The following is a 24,230-nucleotide window of genomic DNA, read 5'->3' on the forward strand; positions in this document are numbered from 1 at the left end:
CACTCCTGTCAAAATGTCTGTTTAGTTGATATCCTGGGCGAAAGAGACAGAACAGAGTGAATCCATTATTTAAAGAAAACTCAACCACATGTCTGCTTGGATTTATATCTAACGCATTTCCTCACCGATGTTTTGAATTTCTGAGTTGTTCATCACTGATTAAAATCTTTAAACCTCCTAAGGGCACAGGCAGCAGCTTACCTTGAATTTCAACCACGATTCAAGTGAGGAAGGTAAGTGGCACCCACTTAGCTGTTCTGTTCTCAGAATGAGGGAGGAGGAGAACGAGGGAGGAGGAGAGGAGCTTGTGGGGAAAAGAACTGCAAAAGTCTCCACTTTTTGTAGCTACTCCCCCAAGGCACCCCCCACCCCCCACCTCCCCCACACACTGAGCTCTGAAAATCAAAGGTGCTCCCCTGAGCGGCAGTGTTGGAATTTCGATGCTCATAACAAGGTTTGAGGAATACATACTTCTAACCACTGAACCTTGACATTATTTTGGATTAGCTCTGAGAACAGAAGCACCAGAGATATTCAGAATCAGGTTATCCAAATTCACAGAAAGTTCCCCATAAAATGTTCTTCTCTTTTTCTCTGAAAGAAGCCTCATACATTAACCCAAAGACATAAAAAATGGACCCATGTCTTTTGAGTCACATTATAGTGTCTATCTTCTAAAGTGTTTTGGAATTCTCCTGACTTCAATGAACTTAAAATTTGGGATCACTTTTGCATTACTTTTTAAATAATATATTTATCCCTCCTCACATTACCTTCTGCTGAGGACAATGTTGACTTTATTTTTACTTCCTGTGATTACTGATGTGACGACAGTTAAATCCAAAGAAGCATACACTTTGATTTCTCTACCAAGCACACACCAGCGTGCATCCAAACAGGAGCCTGCTCAGTGGCCAACTGGGATTCTACCCTGGACTTTCATGCACGGTATTGGGCTCATTGTGTACTTTCTGTGTATGCAACCAGGACAACAGCATGGTGATTATGGGAGGGAAAGGGGGTGGGGGAGGCAGAAGAGGGTCAAGCGGGGATAAGTGATGGTGGAAGGAGACCTGACTTGGGGTGGTGACCACACAGTGCAGGTTACAGATGATACATGATAGAATTGTATACCTGAAACCTGAATAATCTTATTAACCAATGTCACCCCAACAAATTCAATATATATATTTAAAAGAGAAAAATTTCATATGCTGTATTAAATACACAATTAAATAATGTAGCAATAATAGAGTTGCAGCCAGTGCCCTTTTTAAATATTGCATTAAGAATTTAGTTGATTGGCAGACACAAAAGACCTCAACTGAGACTTTTTTTGTGTGTCTTCTGGGTTACACTTCCACACATGCAGAGTGAATCATGCACTCAGTGGAGGCTATTAAGGACTTTTACAGGGATGCTCGCATGAAGGAAAATGAGACTAGGTCTCTATATGCAAAAGTATAACCAGTTTTATATCTGGGATTATGAATGCTTTCTCTTTTCTTTGATTTGCTTAATTATATTTTCCACAATGAACATATATATATTTTTGCAACATGAAAATAACAATTAGCTTTTTGCAAAGGCTGATTTTTACATTTGCTCAGCTTTACCCTTTGCCTATGGGCAGGCACACAAACAATATGATTACAAAGAGCCCCAGCAACTTTTTACCTTGTACTTGCAAATTTAAAATGATTTCGTCGGATCCCCAGTTGTTATTGGCGATGCAGCTGTAGTAGCCAGAATCTTCTGCCTTCACCGTGCGGATGACAAAGCTCCCGTTGCTGAAGACGCTCCTCCGCCCATCAATCGTTACCAGGCTGGGTGTCCCGTTACTGCCTCACAGGAAGAAAAAGGCACAGATTAAAGAAATTACAATCCAAATTAGCTGAGGTTGGGGAAGAGCATAGAGACTCTCTCCGAAGCACACGATGCGTTTGGAAGCTTGTATTCTTAAGAAATAAACTGTGATTATATTACGAGACCAATCAGGCAGTTGCCATGTGCTCTCCGTAAACAATGCTGTGTTGAAGTGAGGTCCCGTTGAGGGCCTGGGTTCTGCTCCTCACATGTGTCCATGCCTGTCATGTCCTCAGTGGGCCTCTCCCTCCTCCACCACGTAGGCACCCGGCATGCCCTCTTTCTGGGAATTCCTTTCATGGGGAGGGGTGACATTTTGACCAAGTCATGTGTGGACAACTAAATTTTAGAATCTCTTCTAGAGTCACTTCAAGTTATAGTTGTGAACGATTTTGACATTGAAATGGACTGTGGCATGTGAAGGGGTGACGTGCTGACCCCGGTATGAAGAGAGTTCCGTTGCCATCACAACTGAGGCCAAGGCCCTGGTGGCAATTATCCAATCATGTGGGATCATCTCGAGGGAATACCACCTGACCTCGGGCGCTTCCTTTGGTGAACTGACTTTAAAAGAGAGGAGGGGGGATGGTCCCTGGACCAAGACCATTCTTTGTATAGTTTACGTCTTGTAAGTGCTTTTATCAGAAGACAGGTACTCTTCTGAATCCTTTTTATATCAACTCTTGATGCTCACTAATGTATTGTCAGCTCTTTATACCCTAAATTCTTACTCTGAATAGAGATGAAGCACTTAAAAAAGTTACACCGACCCAAGACATCTCACCCACCTTCTCCTTGCTGTCTTCACTGCTATTATTTCAATAATGACTACGGAGTATGGAAGACCAGGTTTTACAGGAACCAAGTCCTAATGTATTCCCTGTCATACAGTGACCTCTCAGGGCATTTGAGTTAGGATTCATCGGTCCATTATCTCGGAAGGAGAAGAGAAGAGAGCTAAGTCTTACATGACCTTGGGCGCCTTCCCTTCGGTCCCAGGGGAAATTTACATGAGAAGGCACAGAAAACGTCCACAGAGAATGCTGGGTTGATTGGACTCTTTTCCTTACAATCATTCTGTTAGGAATTTAAAGGTCCTGAATGGTTGAGGATTTACATAGTACATCAGCTCCTTTTAATGCTAAAGCCGGGATCCCTCCCCTCCTCCATCCTCTGTGTCTGAGCAGAGCTGGTAGGCATCCTAGCTTTTGCTAGGGTAAATGATTACAAAATTAGACCACCGGACCCAACGCAGTGTCTCTGATGTACTCCCTTAAGGCTGCACTACAGGCATACATTGGGTTACTGGTTACCTGTCTTTCATCCATTTCACTGCAGGAGAAGGGTCCCCAACAGCTTTGCAAGGCAAGGCAATGTCTTTCATCCACGGAGTAGTAACGGTGCCACTGAAGGTCAGGATACGGGCTGGAGCTGGAGCACCAGAGAAGAAGCCCAGTGAATTCTCAGAGTTGTCCACACCGAGGTCAAAACGACTTTCCCCCATACAGCAATGCCCCAGAAAGGGGGGTGCAGCCCTGCTAATTAACACCCCACCTGTCAATGCTATTCACTCGCATCAGGGCTTTCACCGTAAGAGCGTACAAACAGCCGAAAATCTCTCCTGTGGCCTTTTCCCCTTCTCTTGACTAAACATGAGAGTCCAAATTCAATATTTGGGGCTTCCTAAGCCCAGCAGCTCCAAGCTGTGTTTTCTATGAGCCCAATTATTTTTCAAAACACTTTATTAAACAATTTATCTCAACACCACAAACTGCACATTAAAATATACTTTTAATATCAAAGAGAATAGACAAAGGACAAAACATAAAGTTCCACAAGACAGGAAGAAGTAAAATGGAAACAACTGATAAACAATTGTGGTAAACAATCAACTTTGTGGTACTTCTCTGATGTGACTACATCACCCTGACCGGCAGCACAGGCGTTAAGGGAAATGAACCATTTCACAGCAGCATCTCTTAAGGAACAACTGTCTGCTTGAGACAGTGATTCGGATGCTGGAACAGGAGGGTCTGCCAGGGCCTCTGGCACTTGCACTGTTCCTAAGGGGCAGGGGGACCCAGAGGGCAGAGAGGGGAAAATCCAGCTGGGCCTGTGGCAGGCAGCGGGGCTCTCCCTGCAGATTGGTGGGGCCCAGCAGGGGCAGGTTCCTGCTCCACCTTCTTGAGTGAGAGCCCAGCTGACAGAGGCAGGGAGCCACAGTTTGCCAGGGGCAAAGCCATCGGCCCAGCCTTGCCCTGCATTGGGACGTGGTTTTTGGAAACACCCCCTCCGGAGGCTCAGCTCAGCCATGGGCACAGACATGGAGACTGTGGGTACAATGTGGCCTCAATCTGATTCCAGACCCCTAAAGATGGAAGCGGTGTGGGGACCCCTGCTCCGTTTTGGGTTTGGGACTTTGGATTAGCCAATGGGCACAGGAAGCAGGCTCCCCTGGAGAGCCCTGGATTCTGGGAAAGCTGGGGCTCCTGGAACCAACTCACTCTGGGGTTCGAGGCTGCTCATGAATGTCTAGTGAACAACTGGGCTTTTGTTGTTCTGAGTGCTGAACAAGAGAGATGGGGAGATGCCAGTGGACTCAGAGGCTGGGCCCATTTCATGCAGCCAAAGTGACAGCCAAGTCCAACCACGTGCTTGAAGCAATGCTCCTTGATGGGGGGGGGGACCCAAGCTCTCCCTCCTTAGAGCAGGGCCTCTAGAGACGGCTTGGGGATGGTGCCCTCCACCACTGAACCGGGTGTTCTGGGGCAGAGACCACTCCCTATGTACACCTCTGGTTCCTCTTCGCAACAACAAACATGTCCTGGTTGGGTAGCATAGGGCCTCTGGCATTGGTGGTTTGGCATTTTCCCCTTTCAAACCCTTCACACAGCCCTTTATAGAATAAGGAATATTCTCTGAGCAAAACAGGGATGATTAGGGAAACCCAGTTAGAGCTGGAGGCTTTCGAGCTTTGTATCAGCTGTCTGCCCACAGAGAAGAATACAGCAGTTTACACTGAAAACCAGAAGTCGGACCCATATGGGGACATGTGTGTGAGTGAAGCCAAAGTTCCTCAAAGTAGATTTACTGTGTGTGATGCGTTCTGATATTTTCTATACTGTTCAAGTCTAGCCTAGCCTATTGGACTCTTCCATTCTACTCCACTTTAGTTCTTTAATACGCTGGCTAGAACCCCTAGAGTGAACTCCAGGACTTACGAATGACTTCCCACCAGCATTTTGAGAGATACTGGCTGGAACTTCACGTGCAAGCTAACACACCCAGTTTGTAGAATTCCTGCCCATTCGTGGCAGTTAGAATTTGAAGGGTCCTACGTTGAAACTCCAAGACTAAGCAGCAGAACATGCCGAACTGGTTTGTGACTGTAGCAGGTGAACGAATCACCTAGAACCTTTGCTAGAAATGCAGATTCCTACCCTGGCCCTATGGTCCCATGGCTCTCCAGTGGGCTCGGGGGTCTGTTTGCCACCAGCTCCTCAGGGGATTCTGATGGGGACTCTAGCCCACTTGCCATCGGGACCTGCCTTCTGTTCCCGTGCTGCTCTCGGCCCCTTGGCAGAGGCCCTGGGCTCCTTCCCAGGGCGGCGTTCCTCCAGGGTTGGGTCCAAGGTTCCCTCTGCCACTGCATCCACAGCAGCACTTGTCCTCTTCTTGAACCTAACTCTGGAGTTCGGACCCTGCTGCCTGTCAGCAGATTTGCCCCTGTTGCTTGTCCGCCTGGATCCTCCCAGGACGACAGACAATCTGCTCTAGTCCCTCAGCCTGTGGGCAGCCCTGCCCCTCCAGCTTGGACCTTCCAGCCGTCGCCAGGGTCTGGAGCAGCTGGGCGGTGCAGCCAGCCAGCCTGAGGCAAGACGGCAATGATTGGCACACCAGGTGCAAGGTGGGTGGCCATTCCTCCTGTACAGCTTCACTAAAGTTGGTCTAAACAATCAAGTTTATTGCACACACACACACACACACACACACACACAGGATCGTGTCTCTCCTCTGGTTAAAACTCTATAATGTCTTCCCATTCACCTGAAGTCCCTACCACAGCCTTGAAAGGCCAGCATGGCCAGGCCCCGGCCTTCCTCCCTGGCCCACCTGAGACTCTCGCCCCCTCCCGGCTCACTGGGGTCCCGCACCCCTGGCCTCCAACAACATGCTGAACTCTTTCTTGGCTGGAGGCTGTCGAACACTGGGACAGCATCATTTACTTCTCCTTGTGTGGCTCAGTCCACCTGCCGCCTCCAGTGGTCTCAGGGGTGCCCTCACATGTGCTTCTCTGCAGGACTTAACGCAGTTTGCCTTACACACGCTTTGTGATACTTCGTTTGCTGATTGTCTTCCCACCAGTTCTGAGCTCCACCAGGCCCTTAGAAGAGAGACACCTGTGTGCTCAGCAAACCTCGCCCCCTTTTCCTCCAGAGTGTCTGCCTGGCTTCACTCCCCATCTCTGCTTTGAAAACAGGTGGGGCCTGTGCCTTCATTCCACACAGTGCAGCCCAGGTGAAAATAACGCCCACAGCTGGCCTGTGACCACCTCGCTCCAGCCTTGATGCTCTCTCTTTCTCTGTCCACTTCAGTCCTGGGAAGTGAAGGACCTCAGGACGTCAAGCCCTAAGATAAAAGAGGCCTGGATCCCTGAGTTGCCACATGGGCCGTGCTACCCAGGGATGCCCACCTGTCCGGGAATATCTGTGTTGGACTGACTGTGTTACTATGTTGAGCAGCTAAAATGTTCGGGGTGTTTGCTTCTGCAGTCAGGCACCCCTGTATCCCTAACATAGTGCCTGACATAGAGCAGACACCCAAAATCATTTACTAAATGACCAAATGGCATTTCACTTCCCAGACCATTCATCCTCCTGTGGAAGTGGCCACTTGTCAGTTGTGACCCCTTTGAGTAGGTCACATCCTAGTACACGGCCAGGTCATCTCTGTCTGTGTCTGGAGACATAACACTGGACACACCAAAGGAGCAAAGACTCTAGGGCTGACTCTACATCTCCGTTGCAGTTCATTTTCAACCCCCCAGAGCAGCCCTTACCCCCACTGATGATCATTGTTTTCTAAATGTTAGGGTGGCCAGCTACGGTGACCAGAGAGTACCATCGACAGAAGAGATGCACTAATTGATTTTCTTTATGATTATCTTCTAGCTGTATTCAAAATGCGTGCCACTCTGCCCCTTCCCCCTCACCGTTTGCCACCCTGCTTCCTCCGTAGCTATCGCGGCTGCAAGCACAAGAGCTTGCAGAGGTAACATTGGAATCCTGGAATGTTTATTTTCTTTGTCAGGCAGCTCTGTGCCTTATTGGTAGTAAATTGCCAAAGTCAGGAGGCCTCTCCTGCTGGCCAGGAATTATGACATAAATACATTTACTGATGACGAGTGGAAATTTAGGGGGACCCCAAACACAGGATGGCAGCCCGACCAGAAGCAGAATAAGAATATTCTGCGCCTATTTGTGTGTGTTTCTGAGAAAGCCTGACACCTTGGTGCGAAGCTATCCTATTGACTCACAGGGACTTTTTGTTTGCGACTCCATCTGCCCACTGTTACTTAAGGTCTTTGTTTATAGCATTCGATCACTAGGAGAAGAGCAAATGATTCTCTCCTATCTGTAAGGTTCCAAATTCGATAGAGCGAAATGTAGACACTTGCATTTAAGAAGTGTGACATGTGATTTTGAGGGACACAGAACTCCCTGGGAAGCGGCTGCTGAGCACCTTTCACCTACGCAAAGGGGCGAGTGGAGGCCCCTTCTTCTGCTTTTCCCAAGAGCACATGGAGTCCTACAGCTACTCGCCCCTCGTGCTCTGTTCACCTCTAGCAGGGTTCTTTCCTGATTTTCACAACAGCCCAGTGCCTGCTAGCAGCAACACTATTTCTTGGGCTGAAATGCGATCGCGTGTGATATTCTGGTTTTCTCAATTTTTAGGGCGTGGCCAGCTTCACTGCAGATGGAGTTAAAAACAACCATGTCACAAGGGGAGACGAGGCCCTGACTGGGGGGCACACCTTTGGCTAAGGGCTCCACCGTGATGATTTCGCTGCTGTTGCCTCTCCCGGCAGAGGTCACGGCTACCACCCAGACGCTGTACTGCCGGTTCCGGCTCAGGTTGGGGATTCTGTAGGAAAACGAGTCAGGAGAGGCTTCAAACTCGCTGATCACCTGTGAGAGGAGACACAAACGTTCCCACATTCAAGGAGGCCAAAGGCACCGGTGGGTTTCCTGAAAGAATGGTTATCACGTGTTCTGCGTCATGAGATACAAAGCCCACACTGATCCTTTTTTAAAAGGCTGGGTTTGCTATCTACTCTGCAGACATACCCGTCCATTGTCCCCTAGTCTATGTGTCGCTATGGAGTGGCTTTGGCAGCCGCCCATGAGTAACTGAACGCTTCTAATTGTGAAAACAGACCACACGTGTGTTTTCAGCTGAGCCGGAGTAGCAAGGACCAGATTGCCCCTCCTACCGGAAACAACCAAAGGACAGCAGCTTCAGAGGCGCTGCACACCAGGCAACGCAGGGCAGTGATCTGGGAAATAGGGAAACGAGGCGCAGGCCTGCAACTGCAGGGACTGCCCTTTTCTGGGAGGCGGGGTCCAGACCAAGGCACGGGGAGGGAGCCCAGGAGGAGCTGGCTTCGGCCCTGAGGTGAGGAGACAGGACTGAGAGACAGGGAGGGGACTGGATCACTGGACGGCCACTGGAGAGAGGGCAGCTGCACAGAGAGAGGACTCCGGTGGTCTGAAGAGGGTCCCACCCACACACTCAGCTGAGAGGACCTGTGCATGTGTGTGAGGAGCTATCCGAGGCAGGAACGAACCACCTGGAAGGACGGGAGGTCCCAGAGCCTGGCCTTCACTCAGGGCTCTCACCAGCCAGACTGAAGACCCTAGAGGTTCACAGGCATTGGGCCGAGTGCACGAGGGCCTTAGCTCAGCGGTAGGGAATAAGTAGCACTAGATTAAACCTTGCTGGTATTGCCGAGCAAATACTAAAAACAAGATTTATAAAAATTAAATATTCACTAAGTAATTTAACTGCATTCCAAAACAAAAGTCGAAAATATTTACAGGAATAAAAATTTGCAGTACCCAACATGATTTATCATTCACAATGCTTTACATCCAATAATTTTTTTAGCTATAAATAACCCAAATATCCATCGGCCAATGAATGGATAAACAAAATGTGTCATACCCAATCAGTGGGGTATTCGTCAACAACATAAAAAATGAGTTACTCATCCATGCTTAACTTGGATAAATTTTGAAAACACGTGAAGTGTATCATATCACTTCAAAGTAGAATGTGATAAATAAAAGTTATATGCTATTAAGAAACCACTGAAATTATAAAATAAATGACAGAAGAGCATGGCCTGGCTGGTGTAGCTCAGTGGATTGAGCGCAGGCCTGCGAACCACACGATCGCGGTTTGATTCCCAGTCAGGCCACATGCCTGGGTTGCAGGCCAGTTCCCAGCAGGGGACTCACAAGAAACAACCATACATTGCTATTTCTCTCCTTCTCTTCTTTCCTTCCTCTCTAAAGACAAATAAATAAAATCTTTAAAAAAAAGAAGAGCAAAATAAAGCTAATGAGCCAACAAAAGAAATAAAATAGAATTATTAAAAATATTAAATTAATCCAAAAAAGGCAGAAAAATGGGAAAAAACAAATAGTATATAAAAGGCTGAGTTGCAAGGTTGTGGATTTAAACCTATACCAATATGTCAATAATTATATTAGGTATGAATGATTTAAAATCCTAATTAAAGGCAGAGATTGTGCAGCTGGAGATAAAAGCAATACTCAACTACACGCTACAAGACACGTTGCTCAAATATAAAAACGCACGGAGGCTACAAAGAAGAGAATGGGAGAGCGATCTCCTGCCGCCACTAACTGAACAAGCTGCAGCAGCTGTACGAGTGTTAGACAAAGTAGATGGAGGAGTAAAGAATGGCACGGGTGACGAAGAAGGTGATTTCAGAATGGTGAAGGGACTGAGTCATTAAGAAGACACTGCAATCCTAGACATTTACAAACTTGACAACCAAGCTTCAAAATACATGGAGTAAAAACTGATGGACCTGAAGATGGACTGAGGCAGGGCACGTCCTCCCTAAAGAAGCCGCACGAGGCAGGTTGGCTGCTATGAGACCCCCTTGACAGATGCAGAATGTGTGGGACTGAGTGTGTGTGTTCTCCCAGATGTATATGGTGAAGTCCTGCTCCCTGATGTGGGGGTGTCTGGAGGTGGGGCCCTTGGGAGGTAATTGGATTTGTGTCCTCCTAAGGGCATAGAGAGACTAGAGCTCGCTGTCCCTCTCTCGTTCTCTTTCTTTGTCTTCTGAGGATATAACAGAAAACCTGGAAGCGGATCTTCACCAGACACTGGATCTCAAACGCCCTAGCCTCTTGAACTATGAGGAATAGATATCTACTGTGTAAGCCACCCAGTGTAGGTTTTTAAGAACTCAAATCTGGCTAAGGCAAGAAAACAAAGGCACAGTAAGTGACTCACAGAGGCCACAGTGCCAGACAAGGGTGAGCAGAGGCTCCAGCTCTGCCCTGGGTTCCTGGCTAGAGCTTTTTCCACTCTCCATGCTGCCACTTACAAGTGGTCACTCAGGGGAAGGATTTCTTTTTACCCTTCTGAGCTGTTCAGTGAGCCTCTGTAGGCCTGGAGGTTGTGTGACCTCCAACACCAACTCTGCAATTAAACTGGGGGTGGGACTGTTAACTAGACCTCTAATTGCCATCAATTCTATGCTTCCTCAGCCAAAAATAATGTCAGAGAATTGCCCACTGTCATAGGATTAAGAGGAGAAAACAGGGCTCTTGCACAGATTCCTCCAATGTGCATATACCTCAAGTGTGCCAAGGCCCCACCCCCTACACACACCGGTCGTATTTCTTGTATTCAGAAAATCATTAGAAAAACTCATCCCTCTGGAAGGTCAGAGGGAGTCTGGCTTGTTTCCGGGAGAACGAGGAGACCATCCCAAGACTATGTGTACTTGTATTCCATGATGTTCCACGGCTACGTGGCTGCCACATTAATTTCACAAAGGCTAATGATGTGCCCATTATAACAGTTGCTGTTACTGAACATTAAGCATCAACAGAGCATTAAAATATATTTACAAAATAAGGATTTCCTGTGATGAACACATAGCTTTTAATCAAAACTTAGGAAGTACCCCATTAGGTACAATTCATCCTCGACTACCTCCAAAATAAGCATTTTTGTTGACATTTAAATCTTACCTGCAACCCAAGGCATGACTAAAATCTATGGTAAAAATGTGTTTTCTTGTGCAACAGTATTTGTTTCACCATTTATCTAGAAGATTGACCCAAAGCTAAAGGAAGAAAGGTTTATTTATAAAGACATCCTCTAGTGGGAATGAGTTCTCTATGGATTTGGAGGAAAAGGCACAGTCAAGCTGATCTGAGGCTCCTGCCGGTCATTTGGGAGAGTTTGCTGCATAGTGTTGCCACCTTCGGTGCCACTGCATCCCCCAGTGACCGCCACGGTCAGGTGCCGTTTTCTTCAGTCTTAGGAGAAGAGGGAGGAGAAAGCTGTCAACTGAATGATTTAAACACCTGAAGTGCTATTAATGATTTGTTTTCTTTGCAATGTATGTAACTAGATATTAAATGCGACTTTTGCTGTTGTCTTGAAGTTTTAGCCTTAAAAGGTGAGAACGGTCCCAATGATGGCAGGACCTTCTTTCCTAAGAAGAAATGTGAGACCCTGTACTCGGCGTTTGACCGTCATCCATCTCTGGGCCCCATAAGAGGCTGAGTCAGGAATAGGATATTCTTACTAAGAGATATGTATATGTATATGTACATAACATGTCTTATCTCTAGTAGCTTTTTAGGTTTGCTTTTTATTACCCAGGGGTAGGAGGGGGGTTGGACTCCAAAGAAACCACTCAGAGAGCCTGGAGTCTGGAAGGACATAGAAATCAGTGAGTCACGCCTGAGGAGGCTACAGGCTAGTCATGGTCCCACACACAACAGGAGAGAAAGCTGTGCTGGGACTGGCTGGGGCCCCCAGTTTGGTGGATGAGGGGTGCTTACATGCTGGTCTTGTAGGAGAGTGGGAGACCGGCTGTCTCAGGAGAGATGCTAATGGGCCTGAGATGCCTCTAGTATAGGAGTCATGATGTCATGATGTCATGATGAGGATACTGCCCACTAGTTACTGTTTATTTTAAACCACATCACTTACCTATAATGGTACATAATTAAACAATTATACATGTTCAAGAGGTGGCAACAGGTAAGAGAAAAAGAGTAAAATGGGAAAATTAATCAGAAGCTCATTTGGGGTAGTAAAACCAAATCTGATTAAATCCTTCTTAATGTTCAGCCAAAAATGCCTATTCTGTGAAAGTGGGCTGATGTAGGTCGCTTCCTCATGAAACGAAACGTTTCCTTGGTATTTTCATATGAGCTATAATTGCACTGATTATATTTACATTTCATTAATTGCCTGTTTATTGGATATCAGATTTTCCCACACAATGATCTAACCATGTTTAAGCGGACTTGCTAACTTCTTCATGCATTTCATCATGAGACCCTCCCTTCCAGACACTGGGAATGTTCAATGAGAAGAGATCAGTTGTATTTCCAGGTGTCTCCTGAAACTTCAGCTAGGTGGGTGTGTCCAGGACCCTGAAGCACTACACAAGCCTGGAGGGGTGGAAGGAAACCAAGCTGAACTTGACTCTCAAAGGCGACAACACTGAGGATCGTGGCATATTGAAAGGCAAACTCCCAATGGTTCTTACGGATTAATGAGCCAAATACGGCAGAAGGGGACATTTGTGGAAGGGGAGGAAGACATTTTAATCAATCTTTAAATACCTAAATATTTTATTTTCTTCTAGCAGATTTCGAACCCTCTAGGCTTATCATCTTCAGAGTTGATTGGGATATCAGCCATTCCAGAAGATTTGACTGTGCCCAACATGGGCATTAATCTCGAATGCATGACTATAACTGGGCTATGCATTTGTCGCAAGGGCAGACTTAAGCGTCGGTTCTTGACCTCTGCAGATACAGAAACAATCAGCACAAGGGAAGCGTTGGTGCCAGGCATCTGACTTACGCAGCCATGGCTCCTGATGGGGATTCAGCCCCACAGCTCATTACGGCTCTGCTCCACCCGGCGGTGATGGAGGAGATGGGGCACCTGTGGACTGGGGTTGCCAGTTAGCTTGTGCCTGTCATACGTTCCTCCTAGCCACTGGAGAGAAGGTCGGTTCTTTCTCAGCTAAAAAGTATTTAAACATGTTAATTCTATCAGAACCCACAGTTAACCTAACAATGATCAATTAACCACTTTCAGTGAAAACGGCTCTACGTGGCAGCCAAGGCACTTATTTCTTGGTCTATCAGAGACCATGGAGTAAGGAGAGCAGGCTTTTCTCTCCGGCTGAAGTCACAGAACAGGAGCAATCCATAAACTCCTTGAGGGAAGGCTGTGGTGTTCATTTGGAGACACACATTTAAAATGTGAAACATTTATATAGTCTGTCTGTTGAGCTATTCCCAATATCGCACCTACAAATGTTCTGTTCACAGTTTTTGCAGTTTGGTGTCATGCCAACAATGTTCCACGGGACGTGTGGAGGCCGTGGCTGATGAGGGGTGGCCAGAGGCACAGACACCGGGGCCAGCCAGCCAAACGTTCTGCCCTGCACACCTCCGCTTCGGGGGTGGGGGGTGGTAAGACCATATATGCAAGAGCTCTTAATGCCAGGCTGAGTAATAGCAAGAACGCATGAATATATGCCGAGTTCGAGCACACGGAGTTCAGTTCCTGTGTGTAAATTACAAGGTAAGTCCTGTCCCAAGGAAACAAGCAACAGTCACCGCCTGGCAAATGGAGGATTAATTAAAATGAGGCAAAGCAGGATTCTGACACATTTCTGCTCAAATCTAGAAATAAAATCATTTTAATTCTCTTTCTAAAACTATTCCTGTTGTACTGGGGGACATGATTAATACTGGCAAAATGCCTAGGAAAATAAAGGAATGAGTCTGTATGAGCCTGACTTTAAAAAAAAATATTTATACCGAGTTTTTTAAACGTAAGACTTCTGACATGCTTGCCTCCCTAACATTGCACCCAGAGGGGGAAATGCAGTTGATGGTACAAAGGTTGCAATACCCGAGCCAGGCGGCTTACATTCAAGTGCCCTGCCTTTTTGCATTGGGTTCTAAGGAACGTGCTCCTCAGAAGAATGTCAAGGTCACTGGAAGGTTTCCTGCTCCAAAGTCACCCCACGGAAAGCCTGGGAACAGTACCTTCTACACTTGCTTTCGCTCCAGAGTCATTTTGCCTCATGGTTTTCGTGCAATCTTTCTCCTTAGGGGGTCTAAAGCAGTAAATAAGATAAAATTAGCCAGCATGAGTTCCTTAACTTTGGTAATTTCTGTAAAACGGGATGTTTCCCTAATAACTGCGGAATTCATTTCCAAATTCTGCATGCTATTTGGCTCAACCGATGAACTTGTCAAGCCTCAAAAACCTTCTCTAATGCCCTCTGTCCAGTGCCCTATTTGCCCTCGTGGTCTCTCACGAGATCCTTATCTGTATTCCACTCGGGTACATGGTCTTGTGTGTTCTTCAGGGGCTAAGTGTGGTTCTTGCCTCCCCCTCCCTCCACGTTTCCCCAGGGCCCTGGGCCACGGCCCTGCGGAGTCGGGACCCACTGACTGCTGCCTGAGATGAACTCAGGAAACATCTCCTGTGCTGAGAGCAGGGTGCTCAGATTGAGTTCTTCAGTGTGTCTGATGGATATTAAAAAATTCCACTTAAAATCCTAATTAATTTTTTAATAAAAAACTAATTCTATCAAAGAACTATAGTGCTCTAAAAAGGTCCACCCCTGCTTATTAACATACAGTTTAACTGAAAACCTCAAATGCCCTGATTTCATAGACAGAATGCTCACAGCAGCGTTTGAAATACCTCCCCCAAAGCAGAACAAACAAAATGGAAAGCTCCTTTATGACTGGGCAATAGCACTTTCAAAACATACAATTTTTCTTTTTAGTGGCAGAAAAATGGCCTGGCTCATTTTAAGAAGAGGCAATTAGCTGTATCAATTAAGATTTTGCCTCTGTTTTTTTTAATTCTTACATTTAACACATTTTGATTCAATTTATTTTCATTTTATTTCACTATTTTCTTCTCTAGAAGCAGATAATAATACAGCACAAAGACCTTCCTAAAAGGATAGGGTGGGTTTCCAGAGCTTATGGAAAAAACAGTATATTAAAAATACTTGTTTTATCTGAGTCAATCTTGGTGATTTCCTCTGCAGTTCACTGAGACACTGAGATCTCTTTAGTTGCTATTATACGTGTGTGTGTGTATATATTATATATAGCCTTCCAAATGTAACATATTTCACTCTATGGCCGTCCAAAATAGAATCATTGGTAGAAAGTATTGCAAGCGAATGAAAGTCGGTATCCAGAAAAAGCGTGACAGGAACCGGGCTCCCCGTGTGGCTGTTGGGAACAGGGTGCGGCCAGACTGACATTCGGGGGGCCTTACTTCCCAGGCTCTTTCTAACAAAATCACCTCCATTCCCCCGGCCCTGCCCTCTCCCTCCGCTCTCACGGCCCCCGCCACACCAGTGATTTACCTGCAAAGGTTCTTTATTGATTCAACTTGACTGCTATCACCTGTTTGGCCATGTTCTGCGAAAAGACCTAGTTTAGCATCACATAACTTCTCACAGCGGGGAAGAAATCAGTCGGACGGTGTCTTCTTAGTGATGACACAAGGAATATAGCATAACACACCGTATTGGAAAAAATAGCTATTTTCATTGAGTCGTAATTGACAACTATTTGAAGCCAGTTTAGTCCCTTAAATAAATAGTACCGCGTGTCCGGCCAAATAAAAAAGGTAAGATGTTTTCAAAGCTGGACATATTCAAAGCAGGTGGATGCGAAGGGCATGTTTCTCTCAGCTCAGGGAAAGCAGGAGTGGCAGTGGGGGAGGGGAGCACATTCAGAGTGACGCACCCCGGCGTCCCACCTGAATGAGTGCCATCGTCGCAAAGCCAGGAGACTTAGTGGCAATTTGTCTGCGAAATTGGGCAGGCTCTTCCGTGCGACTGGGCTCCAAATGAGATTCCGGGAGTTTGTTTCTTTTTCCTTGTGCTTCATAAAGTACGAAATTGGGCTCAGGACTTTGAAGGCCACGGTTTCTCTCAACTTGAGAGTACCTGTCACCCGCGTTCTGATCCGTTAGAGCACCTGGGCACCCCACTTGACGGCCAATAAATCTGAATGACCGCTTCAACAGAAAAGGAAAATGAGAAAACAGATTCGCAGACAGGTTGGGCAGTTGTTGCCTGGTTCGTTGGAAATGCGTTAAAGGCGGGAGGAAAGGCCATTTTGGGGGGGACTACCTCATAAAAGATAACCGAAATTGCCCCCAGCTCCCCGAGAGAACCAACGTCTAATAGAGCGATGGAAATGACAACGCGACAAATGTGGAGACTATCTAGAACCATTCCCGTCAGAACTGGCCGTGAAATACTGAGGTTACTTCCAAGGAAACTTCAGGGAGGTGCTTCCCAAGAATTTTTATAAAACCAGGACTGGTTTTCATGGATTGGGGCTATTCAGAAGTAGCTTTCTCTCCGGGAAACCTGTCTTTTTTTTTTTCTTTTTCCCCAGCCAGAAGTGGGCAAGCTCGGGTGCTGAGCACCAGAGCAAGATCTGGCTGATCACAAAGGCACCGAGAGCCCAGCACATGCCTGCCCCGTGGGGGCACCGAGCCAAGCTAGATGAGCAGGTGATTAATTGCACCTGCGTCAATGGACCCTGGCTGCTTTCTTAGGCCAGCTTTTGGCATCACCATAATTTCTAGCTTGGAAGTCACAGAAGAAAAGCCGCCCGCCATTATGAGGTCATTTAGCCAGAACCATGGAAGAATTAAATCACCAATGTCAGTGATTCAAAGGCACAGGCATTGGGTCAAACGCCGCCGGAGACAGAATGCATCCCGAAGATGAGTACACACTTTCCTGCCTTGTTAAGCAGAAATTTCATTATACAGTTTAATTGGATGACTCACAGCCACAAACCCATAAAATTTAGTTCAACGCAACAGTTGCTGAACATCATTTCAGCATGACGCCAGGGGTCTTCGAAGCAGTTGAGCAGTGACTAAGTGGGTGTGGAAGGAGGAAGAGGGGTAAGGAGAATATCTCGCCACTATGCTGACACCTGACACTCATGCAGAATAATATGAAGTGTGAGCTGTCATTTTAAAAATGAAAGAAAAAAGGTAGAGCAGAGAGAGAATCCTCGTGACCCGATGTTACAACGAGGATGCTGCTTCCTCTGGTCACGACACCCTTTCGTTTGGTGAAATCCTCCCCTCCTACCAGCCAGGGCGGACACGTGTCCCAGGAGACCACCTCTGACCCTGTTGCTTGTGCTCCTGGGCCTCCCAGTGCTGTGCCCTTTGCCACATCACACAGAACGGTGACCATCTCTGGGAACTTGTCCCCTCCCTAAAGCTAGAAACTCAAGAGAGACACCCTGTCCTTTGCCACTGCAGTCCCGAGGTTGTTATGTTGTTAGAGCTGTTTTCTGAACATTCTGGTTTCCTGCCCTGTGGGTATGTGCTAGGGTGGTACTTCCTGCCTGGCTCGCCTGTGGCTGGTGAGACCCTGTGATGATCTGTGGCCAGTGTCTATGTCAGACCCTCCAGAGATTGCTGTCCCTTTGCCATGAAACCTGCCTGGGTCCCCTGCAGAGTGAAGGCCACACGGGATGGAGCTATCACCTGCTCTGGATGGATGTGGATGAGAAAGAAGAGTAACTTTGTTGGTATAAATCGCTGAGGCTTTAGGCTTGTTCTGTTACACAGTGTAACTCGGGTTCTCTAGACGGACGCACTCAGCACCTGGCTCAGCCCTTCGCCTTGAGTCGAGCTCTGCACCTGTGTGCATGCGCAAGCGAGGAAACGGTGCGGTGAGCCACCAGAGAGTGGGCGGAGGGGGAGGAGTCAAAGGTGGCTCCCAGGCTTCAGGTCAGAAGGCAAAGGATGTTCACAGATGATTAGCTTGGTAGGGAAGCGGCAGAGAAGGGGGCAAGAATGAGCTGGGTTCTGGACGTGCCGGATGTGCTGGGGTCTCCATGAAGACAAGGAGGGCAGGGAGTTGAAAACAGAAGACTGACTGGTTTTCCAAGACGGTCAGGGTTAGAGATAAAAATTCTGAACTCCCTAACTTCAGGCGATTGTTGAGTTATAAGAACAGGTTCAAGGAGTCACGGAGCTAGTAAGGAATACGGAAAGAGGATAAAGGAAGAGGGTTGGAAACTGCCTACATTTAAGGTGGGGAGGGAGAGAAAGCAACCAAGAGAAAGAATAAAAGAATAACGGGAGGTAAGAAAGACTGAATTTAAAAATAAACCACTATGTAACAGCATGCTATGCTCAAACTTGGAACAGGAAGACCGTCACCTCTTCCTAAGAGGTGATGGGATGTTACAGTGGGGAGGCCCAGGGTGACTTCTGAGAGGGGACAACGAGCGTGCAATGGCCATCCTTTATGTAAGTGCAGACGCTCGAGTTAGAATCGGCTTGCCTGATTCCATCACTGCACCACTTCTGACTCGTTTCCCGAACACTTCTGGTTCTCGGGAGCCCCTCTCTCTGGTCCTCAGCCCCCACCCCAGCTTTATTAAATGCAACCTTGGGAGAGTTAGGAAATAGACAGACACTGGCTACCTTGGACCCAAAGCTGTCTGGCCCTGGCGAAGGTTATCTTCCCTGATTCCCAGACTTGTTAATCCTAAATCGTGGGCTATATCATGGAGAGTTGATTGCTTGCCATCTTCTGGATGCAAAGGATACCGGCATGTCCTCATGTGCTCACTAAGTGATAGCATTTCAGCACCTACTATGTGCAGGGCTGGGTAACGTTACCCTGTGAAATGAGAATATCTGATGTGGACTCCAGCTCAGTGCCACCCTTATTTCAGGCCTTCTAACTGTGTTCCCCACCCCTCCCCGTGAGGAGTTTGTACCACCTTGTCTCACACCTCTGAGCTCTGCGCGAATCCAAGCAGCATTGTAAAAGAGACAATTTCTATACCTTTGTGCTTATTTACTCTGTAACATTTTTCACAACCTGCTTTCACGTACAGAGGAGTGTTAGGGAGAAAATCCAGCTTAGCGACTGTCTTCCCTAGACCCAAGAAGGTTAGCTCACTTCTTCAGATTCCTGTTGCTTATCACAGTGTGTGATCCGATCATTCAAATTGTTGCCTGTTCAAATAATAGCCATGGTCCAAAGCGTATGTGGACGAGCTGGTGAATCAAATGAAGGCGAGTTTTTTGTTTGAACCTCCACCCAGGGAGCCGATGCCCCATTGCACATTCCGCCCCTCACGGTGGAGACCAGGGTCTGCTGGCTTCCAGCTCTAGACGCCCAGCCTTTGCGCGAATGTGCACTGGCTTGTCTGGCCACACGCGAGTTCCGAATTCTAAGATCTTGCACTAAACTGCACTGAGAAAACACCACGAAGCAAATGCGTGTGGTTAGACACGGGGTGCTACGCGTTGGAGAAAAGAGCTGCCAGTGTCTTTGAACAAAGTCCTTTTACGAGGAAGGGCAATGATGACTCGGGGGCCTTGAGGGAAAATCGACATCAGCAAGGAGGTTAGCTGAGGACTCGAGTAGAGGAGATGGAATGACAGGGCGGCCTGCGTGCTGGGTTACCCTCCCACACTCTCTCTACCTTCAGCTGGAAAGTCACGCCAAAGAGAAAGCATCGCAGAGACCGGAGCAGGAAAAATCCATACGCAGAGCTAGGACTGCCCCCTGGTGGTCATCCTGACACACGGGCAGGCGCGGAACAGAACAGCCTCTGGAAGTTTGATAGACCCACTGTCCCGACTTAAAATCACAGGAAGTGAATATGGGAAAGGGGGGGGGGGCTTTCTGTAGGAATTTACAATTTCTTATTAAATCATGGGAAAGAGACAGAATAATAGATGGGATGTTCGAAGAGAAGTGGATTAGCTCTCTCGGTTCTTGACGTATAATGGTATTTTTTTTTAAAATCTAAACACAGGCCTTGTATGGGGAATCTCTGCACCTCCCACTCATTTTTGCTGTCAGCCCGAACTGCCCGGAACAGTACACAGCCTTTGTGTTCTTAACTGATCTTCGAGGTAGACGAGTAGCAAAGAGGCTCTACAGGGGGAACGAGACCGATGTGGGCCACCTCGCTTCACTGCAGCCGCCCAGAAGGCCACCGGCTGCTGTGATGGTCACTTCCTGAGGCCTATGGCGACCTTGAATGTGGCCAGCAAACAGCACCGAAGCGCCCGCTGGTGGTTGTGAGACGCCAGCAAGGTGAGACGTCCGTTGTTATTTCCCAGCGTTTCTGGCGGATTGATCGCACCAGGGTCGCTGGTTAGAAGGGTCATTGAGAAGGTCCCCGGGGGGGGGGGGGGGGGGTCCGAGCCCAGTGTTCTGCGCATGCGGACACCAGAAATCTCTGGGGAAGTAATTTCTTTCTCATTCTACATGCTGTCTGATCGCGATTTCAGGTTAGTAACTCTTCCTTTTTTCATTTTATTGTATGGCAGTCATAGGCCGGTAGTCTGGGGACTAATATGCCCACAGCCTCCCCCAGGGGCTTGGCCATCTTGCTCCTCTAAGCCTCAGCCACTCAGGACGAACTTCTCATCAGCCAGGTTGAAGGTGTCAGCTCGGAAATGGAGGGCAGACTGGGCGGACAGCGGCAGAGGGAGGCGCCGGTGCTCTCTGCACCCTGCCAGCCCCTTCCTAGCCCTTTGGACTCGAAAGAGCACATGAGTCCTACAGCACATGGAGGAGTAAATGAACCAGTAAAGATAGAGAAGCATCTCCCTTTCTTGTGGACTACGGGCATTCTTCACTTGGCAGCGACATTGTCTCTCTTTGGTGAAATGGTGACAACTATTGTGTCTTTCAGGGCTGACGAGAGGGGTCCTCGGTGAACTGGCCCTCTGGGCAGAGAAAGACAACTGCCCAGCAGTTCACCTTGGCCTCTACGCTGCTTTGCATCTCTGGGCTTTGATGGTGGGGCCCAGTAGGTGAGAATTAATAGCATGTTTGAAGCCAGATAAGGGCCCCCCAAAGCTCTGGAGCCCACCTCTGACCATATCACATTTAAATCTACCTCGGCCCCAGCATGCCACTGTTGAGATGTGAACAGCAGGACATACAGCTCCATATTTTCAGCAGACAACTGGACCTCGGCGGGCAGCACACACACTCACCCCGTCTCCCCAATGTTAGTTGTGGCCACTGTCTACAGGCCATCAGGCCTTGGGGACCCCTTCGGACTCTAGACCTGAGAAAACATGTCACTTTAATTAAAAATCGGTCAGTAAATTAGTTTGGGCATGTCGGTCCCCTTTGAAAAGGAGGTTCTGACACTCGCGACACCGTGGATGAGTCTTGAACACATTATGTGGCCTGAATTGAGCCAGTCCTGAAAGATCAAGCACTGTGTGGTCCCGCTCACAGGAGGCCCCGAGAGGGGTCAGATCCACAGGCAGGAGGTCGAGGGGTGGGTGCCGGGCGGGTGCCGGGCGTCGGGGAGGGAAGTGGGGAGTCCCTGTTTAATGAGACAGAGATTGAGTTGAGGAGGAAGGAAAGTTCTAGAAGTGGGTGTGGGGGATGGTCACAGGAACGAGAATGTGCTTAATGCCACTGAGCTGTCCACTTGCAATACTAAGTACGGTAATTTGTATGTTAAGGTATTTACCAGACTGCAACCATAATCAATTGGCATCTACCCCACAAATACTTATTTGTATGTTATTTGTATGTTATTTGTATGTTAAGGTATTTACCAGACTGCAACCATAATCAATTGGCATCTACCCCACAGATACTTACTGAATGGCTGGGCATGCCCAGTTCTGTGCTGAGAGCAGGGAGACATAAGGGTGGATCAGACATGGTACCTACCTCAAAAAAAGTCATAGAAATTTCCATGAAAACATCGTACGTTTTGATGAACCACTTTTGTTTTCTTTTCTCTGAAATTTCCCTTTCGTATCTGGTCTAAGACGGTTGAACTGTGTGGGCGTTCTGCAGTGGTACTAATGTTGGCGACAAGAAACACTGCACTTTGAAATGCTTAGCACTCCGATTTTTGGTTCCCCTACAAAGAGCTGTGTGGGCTCTCGTCACTGTGAGGCTTCTAGTCCCTCCAGTACAAGAGGGTTTGCCCATGGCTGCTTCTTAGCAGGGGAAGGGGCAGGGGAGGGAGTCGCGTCCCTCGGGGGTAGGGGAGAGGGAGGGGAGGGGGTGAAGGCATGCAGTGCGTTGGGCGGGGAGCCCAACAGCGGAATCCATAGGTGCTGTCCGCTGACTCTCAGTGAAGGCCCAGTGAAGGCCCCTGGGTTTCAATTTTGATAAGCAGGCCGGCAGTGACATGGGAAGTCACCGGGTAAACAATGATTCTAGACGACTGTATCCCTTATAATGCTTTGGACCTGTATTTTCAAATGAGGTGTAAATGAGGATGTTGCTCTGTGTGCGGAGACAACAGGGGGGAAAAGAAAACCACCGGGAAGACCGAGCAGGCGGGAAACAGAGGGATGGAGCGGTCCCCAAAGAGCCCTCCTGGCTCGTGGCCCGGGAAGGCGCCTGGCTGTTTACCAACTTACTGTGGGGTAGGGGTGGGAGCAGAACACCGTGTACTTCCGGATGATGCCGTTCGGCTTGAGCGGGGGCAGCCAGGACACGAAGACCATGGAGGCGGAGGCGGCGGCCGCCTTGACGCCCGCGGGGGGACCTGGAACTGGACACAAGAGCCGCGAGTTTAGTTGTCATGGAAACAGAGCCTCCACCTGTGCTCAGGCCCCCCCATCGCCTGACGGGACCCGCCCTGGCCAGCTGGGCCCCAAGTCTCTGTGCCCAGCTCTCCGGGAATCAGTGTGACGGGCTGAAGTGCGTCCCCTCAAAGTCCCTATGGTGAGCTTCTCACCCCCAGGACCTCAGCATGGGGCCTCATCAGGAGACCCTCTCTTTTCAGGGGGCATCACGTGGAAATGGGCTCAGCAGGGGGCCCTGGTCCCGCCTGATTGGTGTCCTCATTGATACAAGGGAGATGTGGACGCAGACACGTGCTTAATGCCATGTCTGGGGTGACAGGAAATCTCAGGGAGCCAGCTCTCCCTCCACCCCTCGCGGGACCTGACCCTGCGCACTCTGACTTGGGACTTCTGACCCCCACAACCACGAGACAGTGCATTTCTGTGGTGGGAGCCGCCTGGTCTGCGACACTTCATTGTAAGGGCCTTAGGGACCAACAGAGGTTGTCTTTCTCTGCCCCACGAAGCCCTGTCCTCACTCATGGCCTCCAAGGGCCCATTTTTGGCCAGAATCCTGTGAAATCTGATGGTGGACAACAGTCTGTTGGGGAGGTCTTTAATTAAGGCATTCCCTGTCATCAGATTATGTTCTGGTAATTGCTTTCTTCCTACGAAGGTGTCGGCAAGCTGGGGCAGTTTTCGGGGATTCGTGCTCATCCTTGATGGAGTTTCTGACTCCAGATCTGACCGGCTGCAGTAAGGCAGGCAGCTGTGGGACCACGCTCTCCATCCCCCGCTGGCCTGGCCCTCCCTTCTGCCTCCCTCACTGCTGGTATGAGAGCTCACCTCCACTCGGCTTCCCAGGCACCTGGACCCAGTCCGCCCCCCTCTCACCTCCTTCTCTCCCCAGCCTGGCCTCCTCCCGCCCCACCCCCCTGCAGGAAGTGACACCCTGTGTCCTGTTTGCCAAGGCCAGGACCCAGAGCTCTCTGCCCGACTCCCTCTGTCCCTGTCAGCAGATGGGCAAGGTCCCTGTGCCCCTGAGCCCTCCTCCTGGGGCGGCTGGGCCAGAGGCCGGGCTTTCCTTCTGGCTCCCTGTGGTTCCATGCACTGGACCCCTCGGAGGTCCCCAGGAGTGCCATGCTTCGTCCCCCACAGGGCACTGTTACGTGATGATCTGGGGTTTTGGGGTCTTTCTGTCTGGCCTTGAAGGAGCCGAGCGATGGGGTGTGGAGGGACCACATGAGAGGGGCAGAGGGCAGCCTCTGGGAGCTCGGGAGACTGTCACCTCCCCAAAGCCACAGTCAGCTTGGGAGAGGACCAGAGCCCAGATGAGGCCACAGCCTGCCGACACCTTGGTTTCAGTCAGTGAGACCCTGCAGGGCCGGGGACCCGGCTGACCCGACCCTGTGTGGGCCTCAACCCACAGAAACAGGTATGTTTTAAGGAGCTAA

At 48.7% G+C, this 24,230-nt stretch overlaps 1 protein-coding gene across 1 annotated transcript in view; it reads right to left on the minus strand.

Annotated features, from left to right (window-relative positions):
* The window catches only part of DSCAM (DS cell adhesion molecule), a 537,171-nt gene that overhangs the window by 53,065 nt on the left and 459,876 nt on the right, over positions 1-24,230 (minus strand). The window contains exons 20-23 of the mRNA XM_037042990.1: positions 22,630-22,763; positions 7,901-8,054; positions 3,180-3,297; positions 1,678-1,841 (exon numbers count right to left, since the gene is read on the minus strand). Coding sequence (XP_036898885.1) covers positions 1,678-1,841; positions 3,180-3,297; positions 7,901-8,054; positions 22,630-22,763 — 570 coding nt within the window. The remainder of the gene's footprint in view (positions 1-1,677; positions 1,842-3,179; positions 3,298-7,900; positions 8,055-22,629; positions 22,764-24,230) is intronic.

The sequence above is a fragment of the Sturnira hondurensis genome, unplaced genomic scaffold, assembly GCF_014824575.4.
Source record: "Sturnira hondurensis isolate 20B ecotype Veracruz unplaced genomic scaffold, ASM1482457v3 Scaffold0003874, whole genome shotgun sequence".
Lineage (NCBI taxonomy): Eukaryota > Metazoa > Chordata > Mammalia > Chiroptera > Phyllostomidae > Sturnira > Sturnira hondurensis.